The 20975-nt window shown below is 38.6% G+C and overlaps 1 protein-coding gene across 3 annotated transcripts in view; it reads left to right on the top strand.

Annotated features, from left to right (window-relative positions):
• The window catches only part of SCEL (sciellin), a 47054-nt gene extending 30914 nt beyond the window's left edge, over positions 1–16140 (top strand). For all 3 annotated transcript variants that reach the window (XM_087967372.1, XM_087967374.1, XM_087967373.1), the window contains 5 exons: positions 6828–6890; positions 8060–8107; positions 10527–10635; positions 11756–11858; positions 14577–16140. In XM_087967372.1, the coding sequence (XP_087823498.1) occupies positions 6828–6890; positions 8060–8107; positions 10527–10635; positions 11756–11858; positions 14577–14593 (340 nt within the window). In that variant the 3' untranslated portion in view covers positions 14594–16140. The remainder of the gene's footprint in view (positions 1–6827; positions 6891–8059; positions 8108–10526; positions 10636–11755; positions 11859–14576) is intronic.
• The last annotated feature ends 4835 nt before the right edge of the window (positions 16141–20975 follow it).

Below are 20975 nucleotides of genomic sequence, written 5' to 3'. Positions count from 1 at the left end.
ACCAGTTCTGGAGAACCGGTAGTGGAAATTTTGAGGAGTTCAGAGAACTGGCAAATCCCACCTCTGAGTGGCCCCGCCCCTATCTATTCTCTGGGATCAAACTCATAGCCTCCTGATTGTGAGGTGAGAGGTCCACCTACAGACCACCGCACCACCCCTATATCCCTCTTCACAAATGTCACTTGTAAATCTAGTGTTAGCTGAGGACCCACAAGCACTCAGGTACTGCAACTGTGCTCTTTCAGAGAAAGGGCACCTCCAGTTTAAACTCTGATGCTAGCTCCCAATAACACATTTCTTTGCTGATCCTCTCTCATCCAGCCCATTTTTGAATTTAGTTAACATTTAAGGAGAAACAGGTGTAGTGGTTAAGGTACCAGGTTAGAGACTGGGAGACCATGAGTTCTGCTTCCCACCTCAAGCTTGAAGTCAGCTGGATGACTTTGGATGAATCACCCTACTTCATCCTTCGGAAGGAGACAGTGGCAAGCCACGCCCGGAAATCCTACCCAGAAAGCCGCTGGGACTAGTCCAGGCAATTGCCAGGTGTCAACACTGACTCAAAGGCACAACCCAACCCCTCCATTAAAGAGCACCCTTAAGTGCTTTTTTGGAACTGGATGGCAAGGATCAGCTGGGTGTCTGCTTTAAAACCGCAGATGACTTTTCCCCGGGGATGCAGGCTATAACCCTAAAAGGACACTATAGATAAAGTGTTGAATGACAAATTCCCATCCTGATAGGAAGTGGAACCAGAGGTGGTATTTAGCAGGTTCTGGAGTTCTGGAGAACCAGTAGTGGAAATTTTGAGTAGTTCAGAGAACCGGCAAATACCACCTCTGACTGGCCCCGCCCCCATCTATTCTTTGCCTCCCAAGTCCCAGCTGATCAACTGGGTCTTCTTTTGTTGCCCTGCACAGGAGAACGGAGCTGGAAAGCAGGTTAGTGGGGTAAGGAGGGAATGGGGACTTTGCAGTAACCTTCCCCCTGGAGTGGGGTGGGAATGGAGATTCTACAGTATCCTTCCCCTGCCATGCCCACCAAGCCACGCCCACCAAACCAAACCACATCCACCAAGCCACGCCACGCCCACAGAACTGGTAGTAAAAAAATTTGAATCCCATCACTGAGTGGAACCACTGTAAAACTGCAGCCAAGGGGTGGGTGATAACAAAATAGTTGATGACATCTAAAATCAACCAGAATTTTTTTGGGGGTAGGTTATCCATTTGGGTGAGCAGTGCAGTTTCAGTACCATGCCATAATTGAAATCCTATTTAAGATGGTTTTAAAAGATCACTAACATTCATATGCATCTGAAGATATAAAGCCAGTCTTTCCAATTACCTTTCTAGAAATAGAATTACAGGCTGGTTTGTAATTAATCAGCTGTCATAAGGGATGAGAATTAATTCTCGCATGGGTACTTTAAAGAAAGTGTCCCTGGTTCTGTATTAACTCTCAAATAAGCTGAGTGTTCTTCTTTTTATATTCCAATTGGGATAGCTTCTGCTTCATTATTCAGAGCTTACTCATAAATAAAGGACTTGGTGCCACAAGAAGGAAGGAGGTACTCAGGAACAATTTAAATTAAATTCACAGTACTAATTTTGTTTTAACAACAAACAAGCACTAATTTGAATTTCCAAGGCTGACCTGCATTTTGTATGATCTGTGATCCCTATTCTACAGATCAGTCAAGCCATCAAAACTGTACAGGTAGTACAGTTGACTTACGACCACAATTGAGCCCAAAGTTTATGTTGGTAGCTGAGAAATTTGTAAAGTGAGTTTTGCCCCATTTTATGACTTTTCTTGCCACTTTTGTTAAGTGAATCACTGCAGTTGTTAAATTAGCAACCCAGCTGTTAAGTGAACCTGGTTTCCCCATTGACTTTGCTTGTCAGAAAGTCGCAAAAGCAGATCCCATGAGCCAGGAACACTGCAACCTGTTAGAAGTGTGAATCAGTTGTCAGGCATCTGGAACGTAAATCATGTGACCATAGGGATGGGGCAAAGGTTGTAAGTCTGAAAAAGTGGTATATGATCAGGGAACGATTTGAAAACAGCCACATGGATCTCCTGCAGATATATAGCTGTACTTGAAAAGAAACCTAAATTTAGCATCTTCTCTGCTTTGTGTGTAGGACTAACTGTTATTTGGGACTGGTCCTTAGTCATGAAATCATGATTGAACACACCAAAATCTTCCAGGACAAGCAGTTCAGATTCAGATTATAACACCATATACAAATTTACCCAAGTTATCCTAGGAAGACTGTTAAGGATCAGTATGGGCAGCATACAATAATTTCCCAGGGCTGAGTTGGCTATCCAAAGACGGCATGCATTCAGAATTAGCAGGTGGAAGCGTTATTCAGGTTGAGTTGAGATGACTCACCACCCATCTTAATTGTCCAGAGTAGCCTACTAGCCAAAACTGGGAGAGGGGAACTGTCCAGGGTACTGATGGCCAAGTGTCTATAATACAGGTAGACCTTGACTTACAATCATTCATTTAGTTTCAGTTTTATAACAGCACTGGAAAAAAGTGGCTTATGACTATTTTTCACACTTAAAACCATTGCAACATCCCCATGGTCACATGATCAAAATTTGAATACTTGATAACTGGCATGCATTTATGATGGTTTGCAGTATCCTTGGGTCACGTGATGACCTTTTTCTGACAAGAAAAAGTAGGGAAGCCAGTAACGACCATGGTACTAACTTAACAGCCGCAGTGATTCACTTAACAATGGTGGCAAGAAAGGTCCTAAAATGGGCAAAACTCGTGTACCTTACTTTTCTTGCTTGGCAATGGACATTTTGGGCTTTATTGCGGTCACCAGTCAAGGACTACCTGTATTATTAAGTTGTGATTTTACCAGCACAATTAATCTTGGAAAGCAGTGGATGTTGGAAGTGGATATTTTGCTACCAGCTGATTAAGCACTGAGGATCTTTTGAACTTTTTGGTTAGGCTGTAGCCTGTCTTCCCTTCCATATAGAAGCCCAGTTTCACCCTCCTGATGTAGCTCTCCTGCCATGCAGCCCATGAGTTTTTGCTGCAACCTCAATTCCTAAATCTATTCCTTAATTTTTCATCCCCTTTCTGAGTACATATCTTAACACTAAGCAACAGCTAAAGAGCAGTTTTCCTTCCTCCCATGCAATGGCTTATCTTTTCTTCTGGTATTCACATAAATATGGAAAAGTACAAACGAGGTGCCGCTTGGCTCCATTTAAGAGACTTCAACAGCTTTTCGAAAGAGTTTGTCACATACCCAATAATAATCTCTGGGCACCAGCACAGTGTTCCTTTTATCCCCGAATTCCATGCTGATGCAGGCTTGGGCACAGAGAACAGAGCAAGCAAGTAACCAATCCTGCATGAAAACTCTTCTCCACAGGTATCAAATGCACAAAAACATATAAACAGCAAACTGCCTTTGTTTTTATTTTGCCTTAACAGATCCCAAGACCTAAACAATCTCATCAAAGTGAATCATATGTCTAAAATAGCTAAGGAGTAAGTTTCAAAATCTGAAATCTGTATTACATTCTGAATCTAGTTTGAAAATTGTAAAATTTCATGTTCTTCTTTATTCCACCCTCCTCCCCAAAACTCTACTGAATCTTATGATGGCTAAGGTAGGGGGACTAAGTCCATTTCTACTCTCTTATGAAGCTGTAAGCTTCATTGTTCCTCGGGCATCCATAGGGTAAGTAAAAAAAAAAAAAGTGAAGATAGCAGTTGCTTCCATATGATTGAAGCTACAACTTTTATTAAGTGCATGGGATGTCAATATGCATACAAAAGAGGTTGAGGGTCACTATTGGCATAGCTGCTACATGGAAATTTAATTGATTATAATAGGTGGTATTGGTTCAACAGTAGTAACTGGGAGAGGGATTTAGGTTTCCTAGCGGGCCACCATTTAAGTATGAGCCAACAGTGTCCTACAGCTGCCAAAAAGCCAATGCCATTCTAGGCTGCATCAACTGAAGGATAGCATCAAGATCACAAGAAGTGATAGTCAGTGGTGTATTAACCATTAAGCAGACTAAGCACGTGCTTAGGGTACCAGGCCCAAAGGTGGCACCACAAAACTTTTATATACCCTAAGCTTGGCTTCATTTATGTACAATATTTACAAAGGAGGAAGGCATCAAGATTTGTCAGTGCTTAGGGCACCAGTGAGACTTAAGCCACCACTGGTGATAGTATCCTTCTGCACTACACTAGTGAGGACACACTTGGAATCAGGTTCTGATCACCATGATACAAAATAGATGCTGAGATACTGCAGAGAAGAGCAATGAAGATGATAAGAAGTCTGGAGGCTAAACCATGTAACGAATGTTTGAGAGAACTAGTTGTATCTAGCCTAATGAAGAGTATCAAGTATTATATGACTTGATTATCTACCAGTACTACCAGGAATTGTCTGTCAGGCACAGGAAATTAGAAGCCAGGATAGAAGTCAAAGGCACTATGAGTTTATGCCATGCAACTTATACACAAGAATCTGGTCTACTAATGGTCAAGGCATATTGGCATCAAATAAGAGTCAGTGGACTTCAAGGAGGGGCTGGACTTAGAACTCTTCTGGGGCCATAGCAACTTCAAACTGATAATGCATTTGACCCCACTTTCAGTCTCAACTGGGTCATCTCCTACCTTGTTACAGAAAAGAGGGAGTTGACTTACTCTCTAAAGTACCTAAGGGCAGAACAAGAAGCATTGGGTGGAAGCTTGTTAACAGCTTACCTTCCAAAGTTCTGGGGTACTCCATAGCTGGAGGTTTTCAAGAAAAGATTGGACAGTCATTCATCCAGGAGGATATAAGAGCTGTGGTGGCACAGTGGTTAGAATGCAGTATTGTAGGCAAATTCTGCTGACTGCCAACTGCCAGCAGTTTGGCAGTTTGAGTCTCACGGGGTCAAGGTTGACTCAGCCTTCCATCCAGTCATGTGATTGAAACGGTGTAACAACTGGTTCGATGAGTGTGTGCTTTGCCCGTGTGCACAGCTTTGAGAAAAGACCATTTTTAGCTATAATACTTACCTTCTGCTGAAGCCCTAGTGAGTAAAACAGCTGATACGTGGCAAACTGCTCTGCTGTGCAAATCAGATGTGCTCAAAAACAAGGAAATAAAGCACAAGAAAAGGGCAGGGGCAGGTGGGTGGGACCAAATGATCTCCAGAACTACCAGTTCGCCCAAACAGATCCAAACCGGTAGAATACCACCCCTGCTTCCATCCTTCTGAAGTCGGTAAAATGAGGACCCAGATTGTTGAAGGGCAGTACGCTGACTCTGTAAACTGCTTAGAGAGGGCTATAAAGCAATGTGAACTCTAAGTGCTATTGTTCTAAGGACCCCTGCCTTAGGTAGGGACTGGACTAGAAGACCTCCAAGGTCCCCTCCAGATCTATGACTCTATGATTCCTAAGCTCATTTGACTCGAAAGGTCAAACTCTTTGGTGCTCTGGACTTTCTGATTTCCATTCTCATCCTCCTCCCTCCAATTTGGTATAGTGGTTAAGGCCCCAGGCTAGAAACAAGAGACCATGAGTCAGCTGGGTGACCCTGGGTGACCCTTAGCCTTAAGAAGGAGGACAAACTACTACTGAATTCTTGCCAAATAAACTGCAGAGATCTGGCCAAGCAGTTGTCAGAAGTCAACGATGACTTAAACGCACACAGAAAATGTAAAAGTGTGTGTGTATGTGAAACAATATACAATTTTAACAGATACATATAGAAGCTAAATTTATAAATTTTTATGCTCTAGCGTTATTCTTGTTTTTGACATCTGATTTCTACAAATAAAGATCACATTTTTAATTTCTGTCAAATTATTTGATTGTATCTGTAACATAAGGTTAATCCATTTTAGATTTTTACCTAATTGTTTTGAATACAAATCAGGAGGTGTTATTAATCACTATTATAACTTGTGCATGATGTGATTTTTGATCTTTATTATTTCTCTTTATATAGTGCTATTGAAAGAAGGAATATTTTCTGAATGGTGTCAAGTCAAAGAAACATTTTTTTCTTGATACTTGGATTCTTTTCTTTCTCCGTTTTTAAATTGGCTAACAAACAATGCCAGATAATGCAGATAAATCCAGTATTGTTACTGATATATTAAAAGCAATGAAATATTTAATTGAAATGCACACTATTTCAATTAAATTATCTGTCTACTTTCATTTCTCAAGCGGCATAACCTGGACACTTTTTCTAAAGTCAAAGATGAAACTGATCATGGTTAAGTCTCTGTTTTGGTTCCAGTTCAGTATCTAGGGAAAAAAACAGAATACCATGATGATAGGAAGTTTTCTAGCTCTACTAAATTCCCAGGTACCAAAGCATGAATTATGCAACAATGCATTATTAAACTTTTATTTATCAGCAACAATATTTCATACCACATCAATATGATATCTCTGTGTTATTTTTTAAGGCTTCTCCTCTAGCAGAAATTTCTACTAACAATCATTAGTGGGTACATTACTCACAAACCTAAAACACTTTCTTAATCTTCAAAGTTACTCTCATGTAGTAAGATCAAATCATAGGCTTTAGAGCAGGGGTGTCAAACTTGTGTTATCATGCCTCTGTCATGTGACATATTGTGACTTTTTCCCCTTTGCTAAACCGAGCGTGGGTGTGGCCAGTGTGTGACGCATCCAGCCCGCGGGCCATGAATTTGACACCCCCGCTTTAAAGAGTAGTAGTTCCTCTTATTGTTTTATCTCTGTATTAGACAAAATTCAAACACCATAAATTACTTTGGTTTTTCTTTCATCTTAGCGGATATCAGGATGTGGAGGATCTCATTGAAGTGAATCGTATATCAAACCAGAAAGGCAGATCGTAAGTTCTAAATTGTACTGTTGAATTGTACATTACATTAATGAATCTGGTTTTGAAAAATTATCTCATTCTTTTAAAATATTATGAATCAAATATTGGTGATAGTTGTCTTATCAGGCATTCCTTCATAAACTTACAAATGTTATAGTTTCTTACTGAATTGTTAGTATATATAAATGAAATCTTGCTTTAAAGGACTAGTTAGGAGTAAAAGTCAATGAGATATTCACAAATATCTTTTAAATATGAAAATGTATCATTGGGATATTTTGCATCATTTACAGGATTTCACTGTGTGAAGGACTGTAAATAGTCAAAAAAAAAACAACATTGCACCATTTGCATCTGTGATTGAATGTGCACCCAGGGAAACAATGGGGGAGAGTTTTGGCAACACAGAGCTTTCCCACAGAGAAGCCCAGATGAAGAGACTGTAGAGTCCTGAGTTGGATGAGGAAATGGGAAAGAAGTTCAGGATAGCTACAACCTAGAATCTCTTAGGATCTAGTACAGGGATCCCCGACTCCCGGTACATAGAATGGCACTGGTCTGAGACATGCCAGAAACGGGGCAGCGCAAACAAGCAAAGTCCCATCCGCAGGATATAGGTAGCATGTGAAACCATGCCCCCTTTGGTCCATGGAAAAACCTCTCTCCACGGAACTGGTCCCTGGTGCCCCAAAGGTTGGGGGCTACTGATCGAATAGATCAGAAATTTACAGCTTTAGTTTAGAAATATTCTGTCCATTAGTTACAAGAAAAGAAACAATTAAACTATTGGACTTTGCTTGTGTGATAGCATCACAAAGCTCACAAATTATTTTATTTGCATAATTACTTCGTTATGCAAGTGATACAAATCATTACAGAAGATCTATTGCATCCGGAGTTAATTATACTGAGATCCGATAAATCAAGATTTCACTGAATATACAGTCTTTCCTTGAAAACATTGTTACTACGATGCACATTTATGATTAATGGTTAAATTTATATTCCATCCTTTCACCAAAAACAATGTTCAAGTGGAGCAATAATAAAGTATTACTAATATAAAAAATTAAGTAATATTAAAACAAATAAATTAAAAACACATTTAAACCTTCTGCTCAATTATTATTGGAATCCCTGCAATCCTGTGTACTTATCTTATTTTGTTCCTAAATCAGCTCTGACCTGGACAGTTTCATTGAAATCAAAGATAAAAGAAATCAAAGGTAAGTCTATACTTCCAGTTTGTGACTTTTAATTTCATTGCTATGGTTAGACACAAATGTGGCATAATTTGAGCAGGAAAATAGTAAATGTGAAACCAAATACAGGTAGTCCTCAACTTACAACCATAATGGAGCCCAAAATTTCTGTTGTTAAGTGAGACATTTGTTAAGCAAGTTTTGCCCCATTTTATGACCTTTCTTGCCATAGCTGTTAAGTGAATCAATGCAGTTGATAAGTTAGTTACCTGGTTGTTAAGTGAACTTGGTTTCCCCATTGACTCTGCTTGTCAGAAGGTCACAAAAGGGGATCCCGGGGTTGCCAATCATCTGAATTTTGATCACATGATCATGAAGACGCTGCAAAAGGTTGTAACTGTGAAATATGATCATAAGTCACTTTTTCCAATCCCATTGTAACTTTGAACGGTCACTAAATGAACTGTGGTAGATCGAGGACTATCTATAAAAACATCACAACTAGAAGTAGTAGTCCTCGATGTACAACCATTTGTTTAACAACAGCTCAAAGTTAAGATAGTACTGAAAAAAGTGACTTGTAACCCACCCTCAAAGTTAGGACTATTTCCCAATCCCTGTGGTCACATGATCACTCCCATTTATAATGTTGCAGCATCCTGTGGTCAGGTGATCACGATTTGTGACTCCCCTGTTACCCGCAAGCAAAATCAATAGGCTAAGCCAGATCTGTTTAATACAGGGGTGCAGTGGGCTGCTACGGGTTTGGACTAATCCCAGAAAGCTGGTTGACATTTCAAATTCTCTGTCCGATGTTCAAAATCTCATCCTTTGTATATGAAATTTGCAGTGAGTCACAAAAAATAATAATAATAATAATAAAAAAAATCAAAACTACAAGAGAGCATTTCACTAAGACTGCCATTGGCAGCACCAACATTGTTGCCAAGGATTCTTGCATTCCTCCAGAATTATTATTTTTTTCTCCATTCTGTATTATTGGGTCTTTCCCTTTAATGATAATCTTTAATTCTTTCCCCTTAGCAACTACCGTGTTTCTCATATAATAAGGCCGGGTCTTATTTTTTTTTGAGCCCCGAAAAAATGGCTAGGCCGTCTTTTCGGGGGTGACTTAATTCCCCCCCCCTTGCATCTTTGGGCAAGTGGGCGGCGACGGCTTGGATGTTGACCTCGGCATTGGTGAGGCACTTAGTATCGGGTCAACACCGGCAGCACCATATCCGGGTGTGCAACAAAGTACTTCCTAACAGCAAGCCCCCCACCATTCCCCCATTTTGCATGTTTTAATATAGGCCTTAATTTGGGGGAGGGGCTTAATTTCATTTCATGCCTATAAAACATGCTGGGACTTCCTATTGGGGGAGGCTGTATTGTTGGAGAAACAGGGTAAGGTTCTCCTTTTTTTTTTTTCTGATCCAGGCAATTTCAAGGAAGAGATTTTTTATACTTCATTTTTACACTTCACAGTCAAACCTTCATCTCATTCATCAGACCAGTCAATCTGATTGTTTAGTAGTCCATTTAAAAACTTTCCATAATCAGCATTCCAATAATTCCTTCACTGCAAATTTTAAAAAGGGTCTAAGTTTTAAACTTACATAAATCTTCTTTTGCTGCAGGTTGGAGGAAAAACACCCAGTGTAATAAAACCTGTCCTTCTGGAAGTTCTTAATGTTCCAAAAGTTATTAACAACCCATTTCCAATATAAGCAATTAAGCGGGGAGGTAAACTCAGTATCATTATGAAAGGCTCTGGCCATAGCTTGGGTAAAGCTCGCTTTCCTAACTCCCAGAGCTATAAAACACACTGGACACTGCTACTTTACCTTCTCATCAAGGGAATATTTTAAGGAGTCCTCTGGCCAACCTCAAATTTGTCTCCCAAGAAGAGTTCAGGGTTGCTTCACTGACTCTACTTTCTACTGTAATTGTCAGTTGCTCTAAAAGCAAAGCAAGTGTAAGTCCACCATTCTCTCCAGAGGCCCCCCAACTACTAAGGTTGTCTAGAGCAGACAGATTAAAAACATCTGGGAAGAAGGCAGAAGCAAACCACCTGTATACTGTTGTTTAAAAAAAAAACTATGTATGTGATCAAAAGCTGAGTTGAACTTGAAGAAAAAGTGTATTCTGACAAAAGCAGGAAGTGTTAAATATTGTATCAATCCATGACACTAGAAATTGCAACTTTATTTTATCAAGGCTAAAATACAAATAGCTTTATTTTTCAACTATCTGGATTAGCCTGCATTTCCTCTTCAGAACATTTCCTCTCTGCATAATTAGCGAAATCATCATTTAGGACAAGTGTGACTCATTGCAGATGCTAATATTTTAGGACATCAGTGGTGGCTGGGTGTACTAGTTCTTCCAATAGTTATGAGAAATCTACCCCCCCCACACCCTTTTTTTTTTTTTAACAAAGGGCTATGATTGGCAAAGAATTGTGTACCTATTGCCAGAAGCCATTGGGCACAGAAACCAAAATGATTCTCGAATCTCTAAATATTTGCTGTCATGCAACTTGCTTCAAGGTAAGAATGCTGTTTCACTGTGTGTACAAATATATATAGATGTGGTTATATAGATGGGCACCCATTCTGGTATGGTGGTTAAGATGCTGGCTTAGAATCTTAGTTAATGCTAGTCATGACAATGTGGTGTCCTCCTGTTTGGTTCTTGCATTGCCATGTGACATTATTCAAGGCTGCAAGAGCCATGCATTGTTATAAAGTTCTAGAACATGGTAATAAAATCCTGATCGCATTAATATTTCAGATTGTGGAAGAAGATATGAGGTTTTTTTTTTTGAATGATTGTTGGAAGCATAGTTAACCAGCCAGTTTGGTTTATAAGTTAAGGCACCAGGCTAGAAAGCAGAAGACTTAGTTCTAGTCCCAGCATAGGCACAAGCACCAGCTGGGCCAGTCACTCTCTTAGCCCAACCCACCTCACAGGGTTGTTGTTGTTGTTGGGGAAAATAGGGACAGGAAAGACTATTATATACATTTGCTAGCATGAGTTACTTACAAAGTAGTAAGATGGGATAAAAATATAATAAACATAGTTGTTTTTGTGTTTGGACATATTCATTGCAGCTCGCTATAAACTTGCTAAATCAGATTTGGGGAGCTCCTATGAAAGAGAAAAGATAGGTTTAAACTGAATGCAATTAGGCAAATCTGAAATCATGGTTCTGATCATGGAACCAAACAGAAATTCAATAACAAGTACTTTTTTGACTGTCATTCTGGTGTACCCAGTTAAAATAATCAAGGGAATAAGAATAATCTTTACTTGAGATTTTGGACCAGCACTGCTAGCTACATTCACACTGACCTGGATGAATGTTAAGCTTCAGTGTAAAACTTCTCCTTAATTTATCATTTATCCTTAGAATGCTGGATAATTGTAAAGCTACATAGCCAAAATGTGGAAAGATTATAGTTAGTTCAGTTGATGCTAGCCCAATAATAAAGCATATTCCTACAGAAAATGAGGATGCTGAATTTCTTTGAAATATTTTAAATCATAGTAAAAGTATAATGAAATAAAGGTGTAAGGCAAGCTACAATTGTATTAAAAATGATTGGCAGATTTGTTGTTCTTTGTCTGGTTTTTGCCACGAAAGATTTTTAATTCCATGTCTTTTAGTGTGAAATCTGCAAAGCAACTTTAGAAAACCTGGAGGCAGGAGATAGTATCTGGATTTACAAGAACACAGTGCACTGTTCACCATGTTATTCTCATGTTAAAGGTAAGTTATATTTGAAGTAACTTCCAATATGAAGTCTTCGGGAAATACTTGTTCTTCCTGAATTTTTGTAGAAATATACCCAATTTGTGGCTTCCGTAAACATATTGTACATGTGTCCTGGAATGTTCTGGACTGAATGGCTGGTTGATTATGTGTCATCAATTCACTGTCAGCTCTTTTCAACCACATTGATATCCCAAAGGTGCTTTTTTTCAAGAGGCAACTGGACTTTCTGGTTTTTCTTTGAAAATGTTTTGCTTCTCATCCAAGAAGCTTCTTCAGCTCAGAGCTGAAGTTTCTTGGATGAGAAGCAAAACATCTTCAAAGAAAACTCAAAGTCCAGTTGCCTCTTGAAAAAAGCACTTTTGGGACAACCATGACCTGGAGGACTGAGAATCTCCATAGACATTGATAGAGATTTTCCATAATCTATCCTTTACCTATTTGAGAGGCGGCCACAGAGAGCAGGGGGTCAAGTTATTTTCCAAAGCACCTAAAGGCCAGACAAGGAATAATGGATAGAAACTGAACAAGTTCAACCTGGAAATAAGGATACATTTTCTGCCAGTGAGAACAATCGATCAATGAAACAGCTTGCCTTCAGAAGTTGTGGGAGCTTCATCACTGGACGCTTTCAAGAAGAGGCTGGACTGCCATCTGTCAGAAATGATGTAAGGTCACCTGCTTGGGCAGGGGTTGGACTAGATGACCTACAAGGTCCCTTCCAACTTGTTAATCTGTTAACCTAGCCTTTCAGGTCTTCTATAATGGTGCACCCATTGTCCTTGTAAATGAGCCCATTCACCTTGCAGCTGACATTTTCCAAGGCCTCCTTCATGACTTTTCTTGTACATGCTAGTCTGTGTTATAGTTCTTGATTGTTTATTATTGATAATTCATTCTAAAAGGCAGAAACTATCCACCATCTTGATCTTTTCATTGTCTTTTTTTTAAGGCTGGTTGGTTTACCTGCCGTTAGTTTAATTCAATTTAATTAGTATGGTCTATTTAATTTTAGTCACATTTTTTCACTGTGCTTTTATTACGAGAGCTTGAATTTCCTCTATCAGAGCAGTGGTTTCAGCATACTGCAGGTTATTGATATTCCTACAATTTTAAAATCATGCTCATCTTTTAATCCAGCTTCTCTTAATACATATTCAACCTGTAGTTGAGCAAATAAGGGAGAATATACAACTTTGTCACCCTCCTTTGCCAACCTGGAGCCCATCTGATTCGCCATGTTGTGTCCATAATGAGATGTGCTGCTGGAGGTTCCCATTTTTCAGAGCACATTCCACAGTTTGATGAAAAAAGTAGCTTTTTTATAATCATGAAGCAATAGTCACTTCTTTTTGGTATCTTTTGGCTTTCTCAACACTTATCCAGAGTGCATCGGCAATAGTGTTTCATGTCCCTTGGCCAGTTTGAACATGTGGTATCTCCTTTTCCATGTAGGGATATACCCTGTATTGGATACTCCTAAAACATTATTTTGTTAGCGTATGAAATTAAGAATATTGTGTGATAGGTTGCACACTCTGTTCTCCTTTTTTGGAATAGGAATGTAATCTCACCTCTTTCATTCTGTTGACAAATCTGTCTTCAAGATTTCCTGGCATAGTTTGGTGAGAACATTTATTTACGATTTCTTCCCATTTGTCATTTTTCCTATAGTCTTCTGACTAGGTAACAACAAAAACATTGATCTAACTTCACCTTCTAGTACTAGAGGTCTTGTAAGTTAGGAATATCTTCTGAGGTTATCTTGGATGTTGATCTCCATTGAACAGTACAATATTGCAGTACATTCCTTCCATTTTCTTCCTTTGAATCTGTCCATTGATGCCATTGTAGTATAATACTGATGCTTCTTCCTTCTAACAATTCTCTGAAATTCTTTGATAAGTTCCTTTCTCTTATCTTTGTCCTCATACCCATTTTTGATAGTCTCCCTTCATATCCATCCTTTACTGACTTAAATAAGTTCATTTAATATTTAATTTTTTCTTTAATTCTCTGACAGTGAGGTTAAGGAGTTCAAAGTACAGCTCCTGCAGGAGAGATGATATATGTGCACACCAAGGTCTGCACAAAACCATGCGGGGTGCTGCATTTTGCACCAACTGGAGCTTCCGGATGCTCTTCAAGGGCAGCCCCATGTAGAGTGCATTGCAATAGTCCAGACAGGAAGTGACTAGGGCGTGAGTGACAGTATATATATATATATATATATTACACATCCAGATTAAAAGGAAAAGCATTTTTCCCTCTCTTTGCATGCATGTATAAATAAAAAGTTTGGATTGTATCTCCACATTTGTCAGAGCGCCAGAAAATACTAAGAGTTCTTTGAAATTATTATAGATTCTGGAGGGTGGAAGAGCAAAGAATGAGCACAAAGAACCTATGTGGGACAATGGCTCTTTACCACTAAGCCTGTGGTTTTCAGGATAAGGAGAAGGGAATACACACACACACACACACACACCCATACCATCTCCAACCAGCCAGATTAATCATGGTGAGCTGACAAATCTTGGAGTCCTATGCTAATTTTAAAGTTATCAGCGCTTACTGAAGTACTTTTGAGATAACAGGAATGTATCAAATATGTTTAGAATTTTTAATTTTGGTTTTATCAACAGGTGTTTAGGCTCAGGAGGCATTAATCTTCACATTAGTGTCTCTAATTGTTTTTATTTCTATCCTTTACAGCCACGTGGACTTACTAATTGTTAATGAATTCTGATCAAACGTGTGCTCAGATATTCCAGCTATCTTTATTTGTATCTGAAAGTTGTATTTTTTTAAGAATAAGATATTTCAAAAATCCACATTCGGCACTTGAGCATAAAATAAGACCATTTCTAAATGAAAGATAACGTATGTACTTAGAATCTTTTTAGATGTTTTCATTGTTGGTGAGAAAAAATGTTTACAATTGTCGCATTATATTGAATAAAGGACGCAAAGAGTTGTACTGTAAATACAGCATAGGAAGGTAGCTATCTTTGCTTAACATATTCTGTTTTGTGTTCATGCATTGATAATTCACATATGGCTGTTCATCATATAGATAGAAATGTCTTCTTTAGCTGCAGCAGTTCTTAAGAGAGAGAGATTTTGCAACTTTGGTTGGGACTGTTGAGTTTGAGAGGAACCAAATCACCATGAAAGCTTGATGAAATCAAGTGGAGTCCATGTGTTTATGAACCATTGTTTTCCTATTATTAATGAACCCTAAATGTTGAGTCTGCTTCACTTCACTTCCATTCATACTGTAACTCTGGGGAAGAGAACACTGGGGGTTAATCTATTCTCCAAAGCACCTGAAAGCAGGACAAGAAGCAATGGATGGAAACTAATCAAGGAGAGAATCAACCTAGAACTAAGGAGACATTTCCTGACAGAACAATTAATCAGTGGGACAAGTTGCCTCCAGAAGTTATGGGTGCTCCAATCAACACTAGAGATTTTTAAGAACAGATTGGTCAGCCATTTTGTCTGAAATGGTATAGGGTTTCCTGCTTGAGCGGGGGGAGTTGGACTAGAAGATCTCAAAGGTCCCTTCCAACTCTCTTATTCTGTTACTGCTTGCAAGAAAATCCATCTTCAGTCTGCTCATTTTTACACATTTTACTCAATTTCCTTTACAGAGATTGTCCCTGTCTAAAATTAAGTCAATGTAGCAATGTCACCTACAAAGAAATATCAAAAGGCCAAAATTGTAAGTGCAACTGTGGATCCAGGTTCTGCCTTTTTATATATTTATCTGCTATTGGTTCATGTACAAAGGTGTAGGGTTTTGGTCTAAACCACCTATTTTTTAGTCGCTTTAGTCACTCCATTGAAGATGGTGCTGCGAATATGGTCTTCTACTCGCATTTGTATTGGTTATATTATGCTAATTTGTAAAGGGCAAGTCAGGTTGTTAGCATCCTGATGCAATCATTTAAAGACACAGATATGGGAAAAGAAGTGCATCCTCATAGGATCTGCAGCCAAACATCAACTCTTATGATTTAAAAGTACTTACCCTGTGGTATCAATAGTAAATATTCAAATAATCCAAAGTAAATCTGAACTATTAATTGATATAATTTAAGGCATTTATTGTAGCACATATTACAGAATCATATTATACACTGTGCATATTTTAATATAAATATGGATACATATTTTTCTTTTCTCTTTTGAACCTGCGTGAGCAGTAGTGTAAAGAATTTACCTTGATATGGAGAAATATTTAAAAAAATTAAAGTGAAAGAAAAAAATAAAATAGTGGTTGCATTCATGTGTTATGATAATCTGAATATTTTTATAACATGAACAAGCCTTAAACTTGCATGATTCCTGCCAACCTTCTCTTTCAGCACAGACACAAGTAATGATTTTAAACCTTGCTGCTCTATTTTTATCAGCTCAATTTGTAGTTTAAGATAAAGCTGCTAAATATTTATTCGAAGTTGCACTAAATCATAGATAAAATATAAGGAATCCTGACACTACACAAAATAAAATTAATCATAGTTTCAAGACTATATTCAATAACCTAATTTGAAAAAGAAGCACATAATAGCACAGGGGTCCTCAGCCCCAGGGCCGCAGCCTATTACCGGGCCTCGAGCTGTTTGGAACTGGGCTGCAGAAGTGGTGGGGGAGCACATGCGCAGAGCCACTTATGCGAGCAGTGGGCAACATGCATCATTTGTATGGAACCATCCCCTTTTCCCCTTTCCCCACAAAGCTGGAAAAGTTGGGGAACTCTACAGGACAGGAATCTCCAACCTCTGGGCCGCGGCCCATTACTGACCTCGAGCTGTTCGGAACCGGGCCGCAGAAGTGGCGAGTGAGTGACCATTCAAAGTTACATCCCCACTTGCGCAAAACTATCCCCTCCACCCCACCCCCCACTGGTTCTCAAAGCCGGAAACGTTGATTAATTCTGTCTTAAAGGATAAAAAGTTAAAAATTTCTCCCAAAAGAAGCTCAATTCGTGATGGGAATGCATCCGTATTGTTTTCTTTGGCAACAGTATATTTTTTGACTTTCCAGTTGTGGGAATTCCTTGTAGTTTTCCATTGGAGGAGGGTTTCTAGGAATTTAATTTGTACCTCAACCTTATGTATGGTCTTGCAGATCTAGTGAAATGATTTATCTGACTGCACTGTAGAGTCAACTAAAGTAAAGCCCTTGAGATCCACCACCATATCTGAAGTGACGAACTGCAAAGAGATGAAACTGAATGGCAAGAAACAGAGTCAGCTATAAAGAGTGTATCCAACAACTGAAAATTGCCAGCATTTTAGTGCTGGGGACCAAAGGTTTTCTGAGAATGGTTAGGTAAAATTAACAATTTAGGGCAGATTTTAAGACTTTGTTAAGTAAAGGCTTTATTATGTAGGCAAGTGATCTCATTTAATCTACCTGTGTTTTAATATGCATTACATTAATGCAAACACTAAACCCTAGTCCTCTACAAACCATTGCCTTCCAGTACTTTGTCAATAAATCATTTTTTTGTTTCAAAGTGTGTCTTGGTCTCCAATTAAAATGCACCTTAACAGGATTTTCCCCCCTTTCACATTCATTTAATAACCAACACTCCTCTTCTTCAGCGTTTTTAGGATTAACACATGTACATTCACACAGGATTCTGACGGTGGGATATTTCATAGTTTTTTCAGGGCTGATGTTTCATTTTCACATCATATTTGAAAAAAAAAAAAAGAGATGTAATCATATTCTTAGTTAGGAGAACCAGGAAAACCAATTGTTTCCATGATCCTCACCTTGTGTCAGGAGATAATTCAAGACATATTTTTCAATCGTTAGGAGACCTTTTATAATGACTGATTTACAATTTAATTATTAAACTTCCATTTTCAGACAAACATCAAATTTGAAAAAGACTCACATAATTATTGGATTCATGTTTTCCCGGGCCAGGAGAGTCAGGAAAACACTCAAATTTGAAAAAGAATCACAAAACTATATTTTCACTGGCCAGGAGTGCCAGGAACACCAGCCATTTTAAAGATCCGTTCTACCTCTGAGGAGGCAGTACAAACCTAACTTGCAATTGCTAGGCAGCCTATTGTAGAGAATACCAAATTCCATTTAGTGCCCATTTCAGATAAACATCAAATTTGAAAAAGAAGCACATAATAATGTTGTCTCTAGCAAGGAGAATCAGGAAAACCATTTTGTTTCGGGATCTGAAGAGATAGTGCAATGCATAATCTGCAATTCTTAGGAAGCCCATTACAGCAAATGCTGAATTCTCATTTAGCCACTAAACTTCCCCTTTCAGACAAACATCAACTTTGAAAAAGAGAGGCGTAATCATGTTCTCTGTTGTCAGGAGGAGCAGAAAAACCAAATGTTTCCTAGATCAGTGCTCTTAGTTGACACAGGATATAGTCCAAGGCATAATTTTCAATTAGGGAGCCCTTTGAAACAATGCTGAATATCCATTTATTTATTAAGCTTCCATTTTCAGACAAACATCAAATTTGAAAAAGTCACCAAGTCACCTATTCCCTGGGCTGGAGAATCAGGAAAACCAATTATTTTCAAGATCCGCTCTACCTCTGAAGAGATAGTGCAAGGCTTACCTTCAAATTACTAGGATGTCAACTCATAAAATATTTCTATAGTCTTTTTAGAGTTGCCAACAGAAAGGGAGTGAGGAGCAGTGTGGCAGCTTGGAAACCAAAAGTGCATTCCATAATTAGTTTTCAAAGATAGTAACTAGGTGACTGAAGTTTCTGCCGTGCAAAATTCTAACTGGAGAACATGACTGTTGGCTATGGATGTGTCCCATTAGAGAATATGAATTAGATACACCTAGGGGGTAGGGGAAAACCAGGGTCAAGGGTGACAATGAATTATATGTCTCAGAGTCGGCTAGCTATCAGGATTCCAGGCAGTTACCCCAATTAAATCTCAAGCCAAACTTTCAAAACTTCAAAAGGATTTATTGGGAGTTAAAATATCCGGCACTGTCTGGGTATAGCCAACTCTGAGACACATCATTCTTTGTCACCCTTGACCTGTGGGCCAGATCTAAGCCTTCTGTGGGCTGGATATGGCCCATGGGCCTTGAGTTTGACACCCCTGGTCTAATTCATAATTTTAAACTGTTAGGGGGCCTTGAATCATTCGGAATCAGGTTACAGAAGAGATGGGCTCTATCCTCTCTCCTTCCCCCCCATCCCTGGTTCGCAAAGCCAGGAACATTGGGGAACTGTGGTCTAAGGCATAACTTAACAATTGCAAGGAGACCCTTTATAATGAACGTCAAATTCCCATTTAGCCATTGAGTTTCAGTTTTGAGACAGATAGCTTGATAAAGCAAAATGCATCTGCTGGGTACAAGCAACCTCTTGATGCCATCTAAATCAAATATTGCTATTCACTATTCTCCTACTCAGTGATTAAAAGCACAGATTTTGGCCCACAGAAGCAACATTTTTCTGGAACAATAGCTATTTTCTATTTATTTTAGGTATAAAGTATTAGGAAAACACACTTTGTACCCAGGAACAAAAACTGAATTGAAATTTGTTACATAGCGTAGACCAAGACATAACTCATAATTGCTAGGAGGCCCATAATATTGAATGCTGAATTCCAATTCAAACTACAATTGAGTTATCTATCTATCTATCTATCTATCTATCTATCTATCTATCTATCTATCTATCTATCTATCTATCTATCTATCTATCTATCTATCTATCTATCTATCTATCTAAGCCAAGTACTACTCACTCATCACAAAATCTCCAGAACCGTAAAGCCTACAAACCTGAAATCCAGCACGTATGTTCCTCTTGGCTTCTAAGTACTTGCTAAGAAAGGATTTTTTTAAATGACCATCAGATCATTACTATTTCTTAATACAGTAATTAACACGCTCTGATGCTAAGGAGTTAGACATTCTACTCCCCCTCCCCATCTGAATAGAGCTCTGTTCCAACTGCCAGTTGCCTCACAAGGTTGCGGAACAGCAGTAGGTAGCATCCTTCGCCATCGTGCTCCATTATCCTGTAGCTGTAAAAGTCAGCAGCAGACATGGATCTTCTTGAGAGGACCCTGGTCTTTGCATTGCATTGAGGTATATTAATGTAATAACCATCTTCTCCATGGCAGAATATCAGAGGGTACTGGAGAGCTCAGGAGCGGTCTGGGGCTCCTTACAGTAATAAACATTGGTATCTCACCAAAATGTCTCTGCGTTCCACCTATGGAACTGCTTCTGGACTCAAGGCAGCGGGAGCGATATTCCCTTATGTGTTTCAATCACCAACCACCACTGAGCCAACAGATTGTGAACTGGATTTCTCCTGCATAGCCCAATCAAATAGTGTCATCGCAAACCATGGGTATCCAGCTAGTAGTTAATATACTTAGTAAGGATTTACAGAAAGTCCTTGACTTACAACAGTTGATTTAGTATCATTTCAAAGTTACAGCATTGAAAAAGGTGATTTATGATGGTTTTTCACACTTACAACTGTTTCAGCATCATGGGTCATATGATCAATATTCAGATACTTGGCAACTGACTCATATTTATGCAGTTTCAGTGTCCCAGGGAACTTTTGCAATCTTCTGACAGTGTCAATGGGGAAGCCAGATTCATTTAACCACCATATTATTCATGTAAGCACATTTACTCACCTTCTTCTTTTGATCACAGTATTAGTTTTCATTTTGGAACTAAGCTAGTTTTGTCATAAGACATAAATACGCCAACTTCCATGGTTTCAAAATTGCATTTTTTTTCTTTTCTGACCACAAGGTGGCTCTACAGCATAAAAAAATACTATCTTCTTTGAAGGGTTCAATGTTGCATAACAAAGTTAACCTAAATTTTAGAATATTTAATACATAAACATTTCTTTATCAAATATAATTAGAGCTTTCTCATACAAGATTGTAATTATTTTTGTGTTCTTCAATATTTCTTCATTAAACTTTTATTCTTCTTTGTTTTTGAAAAAAAAACAGGAGAAAAAAAAAGCAAGGACCTTTCCATTATAGAAGGACCCAACAAGATCCTTCATCTTCTCCAAAATCTCAAAATTATCATCATTATTTTTGTCT

This window comes from Notechis scutatus, chromosome 5, assembly GCF_049901735.1.
Source record: "Notechis scutatus isolate UNSWTSFEM ecotype Mainland chromosome 5, rNotScu1.2, whole genome shotgun sequence".
NCBI lineage: Eukaryota > Metazoa > Chordata > Lepidosauria > Squamata > Elapidae > Notechis > Notechis scutatus.
This window is presented reverse-complemented; position numbering and strand designations above follow the sequence as displayed.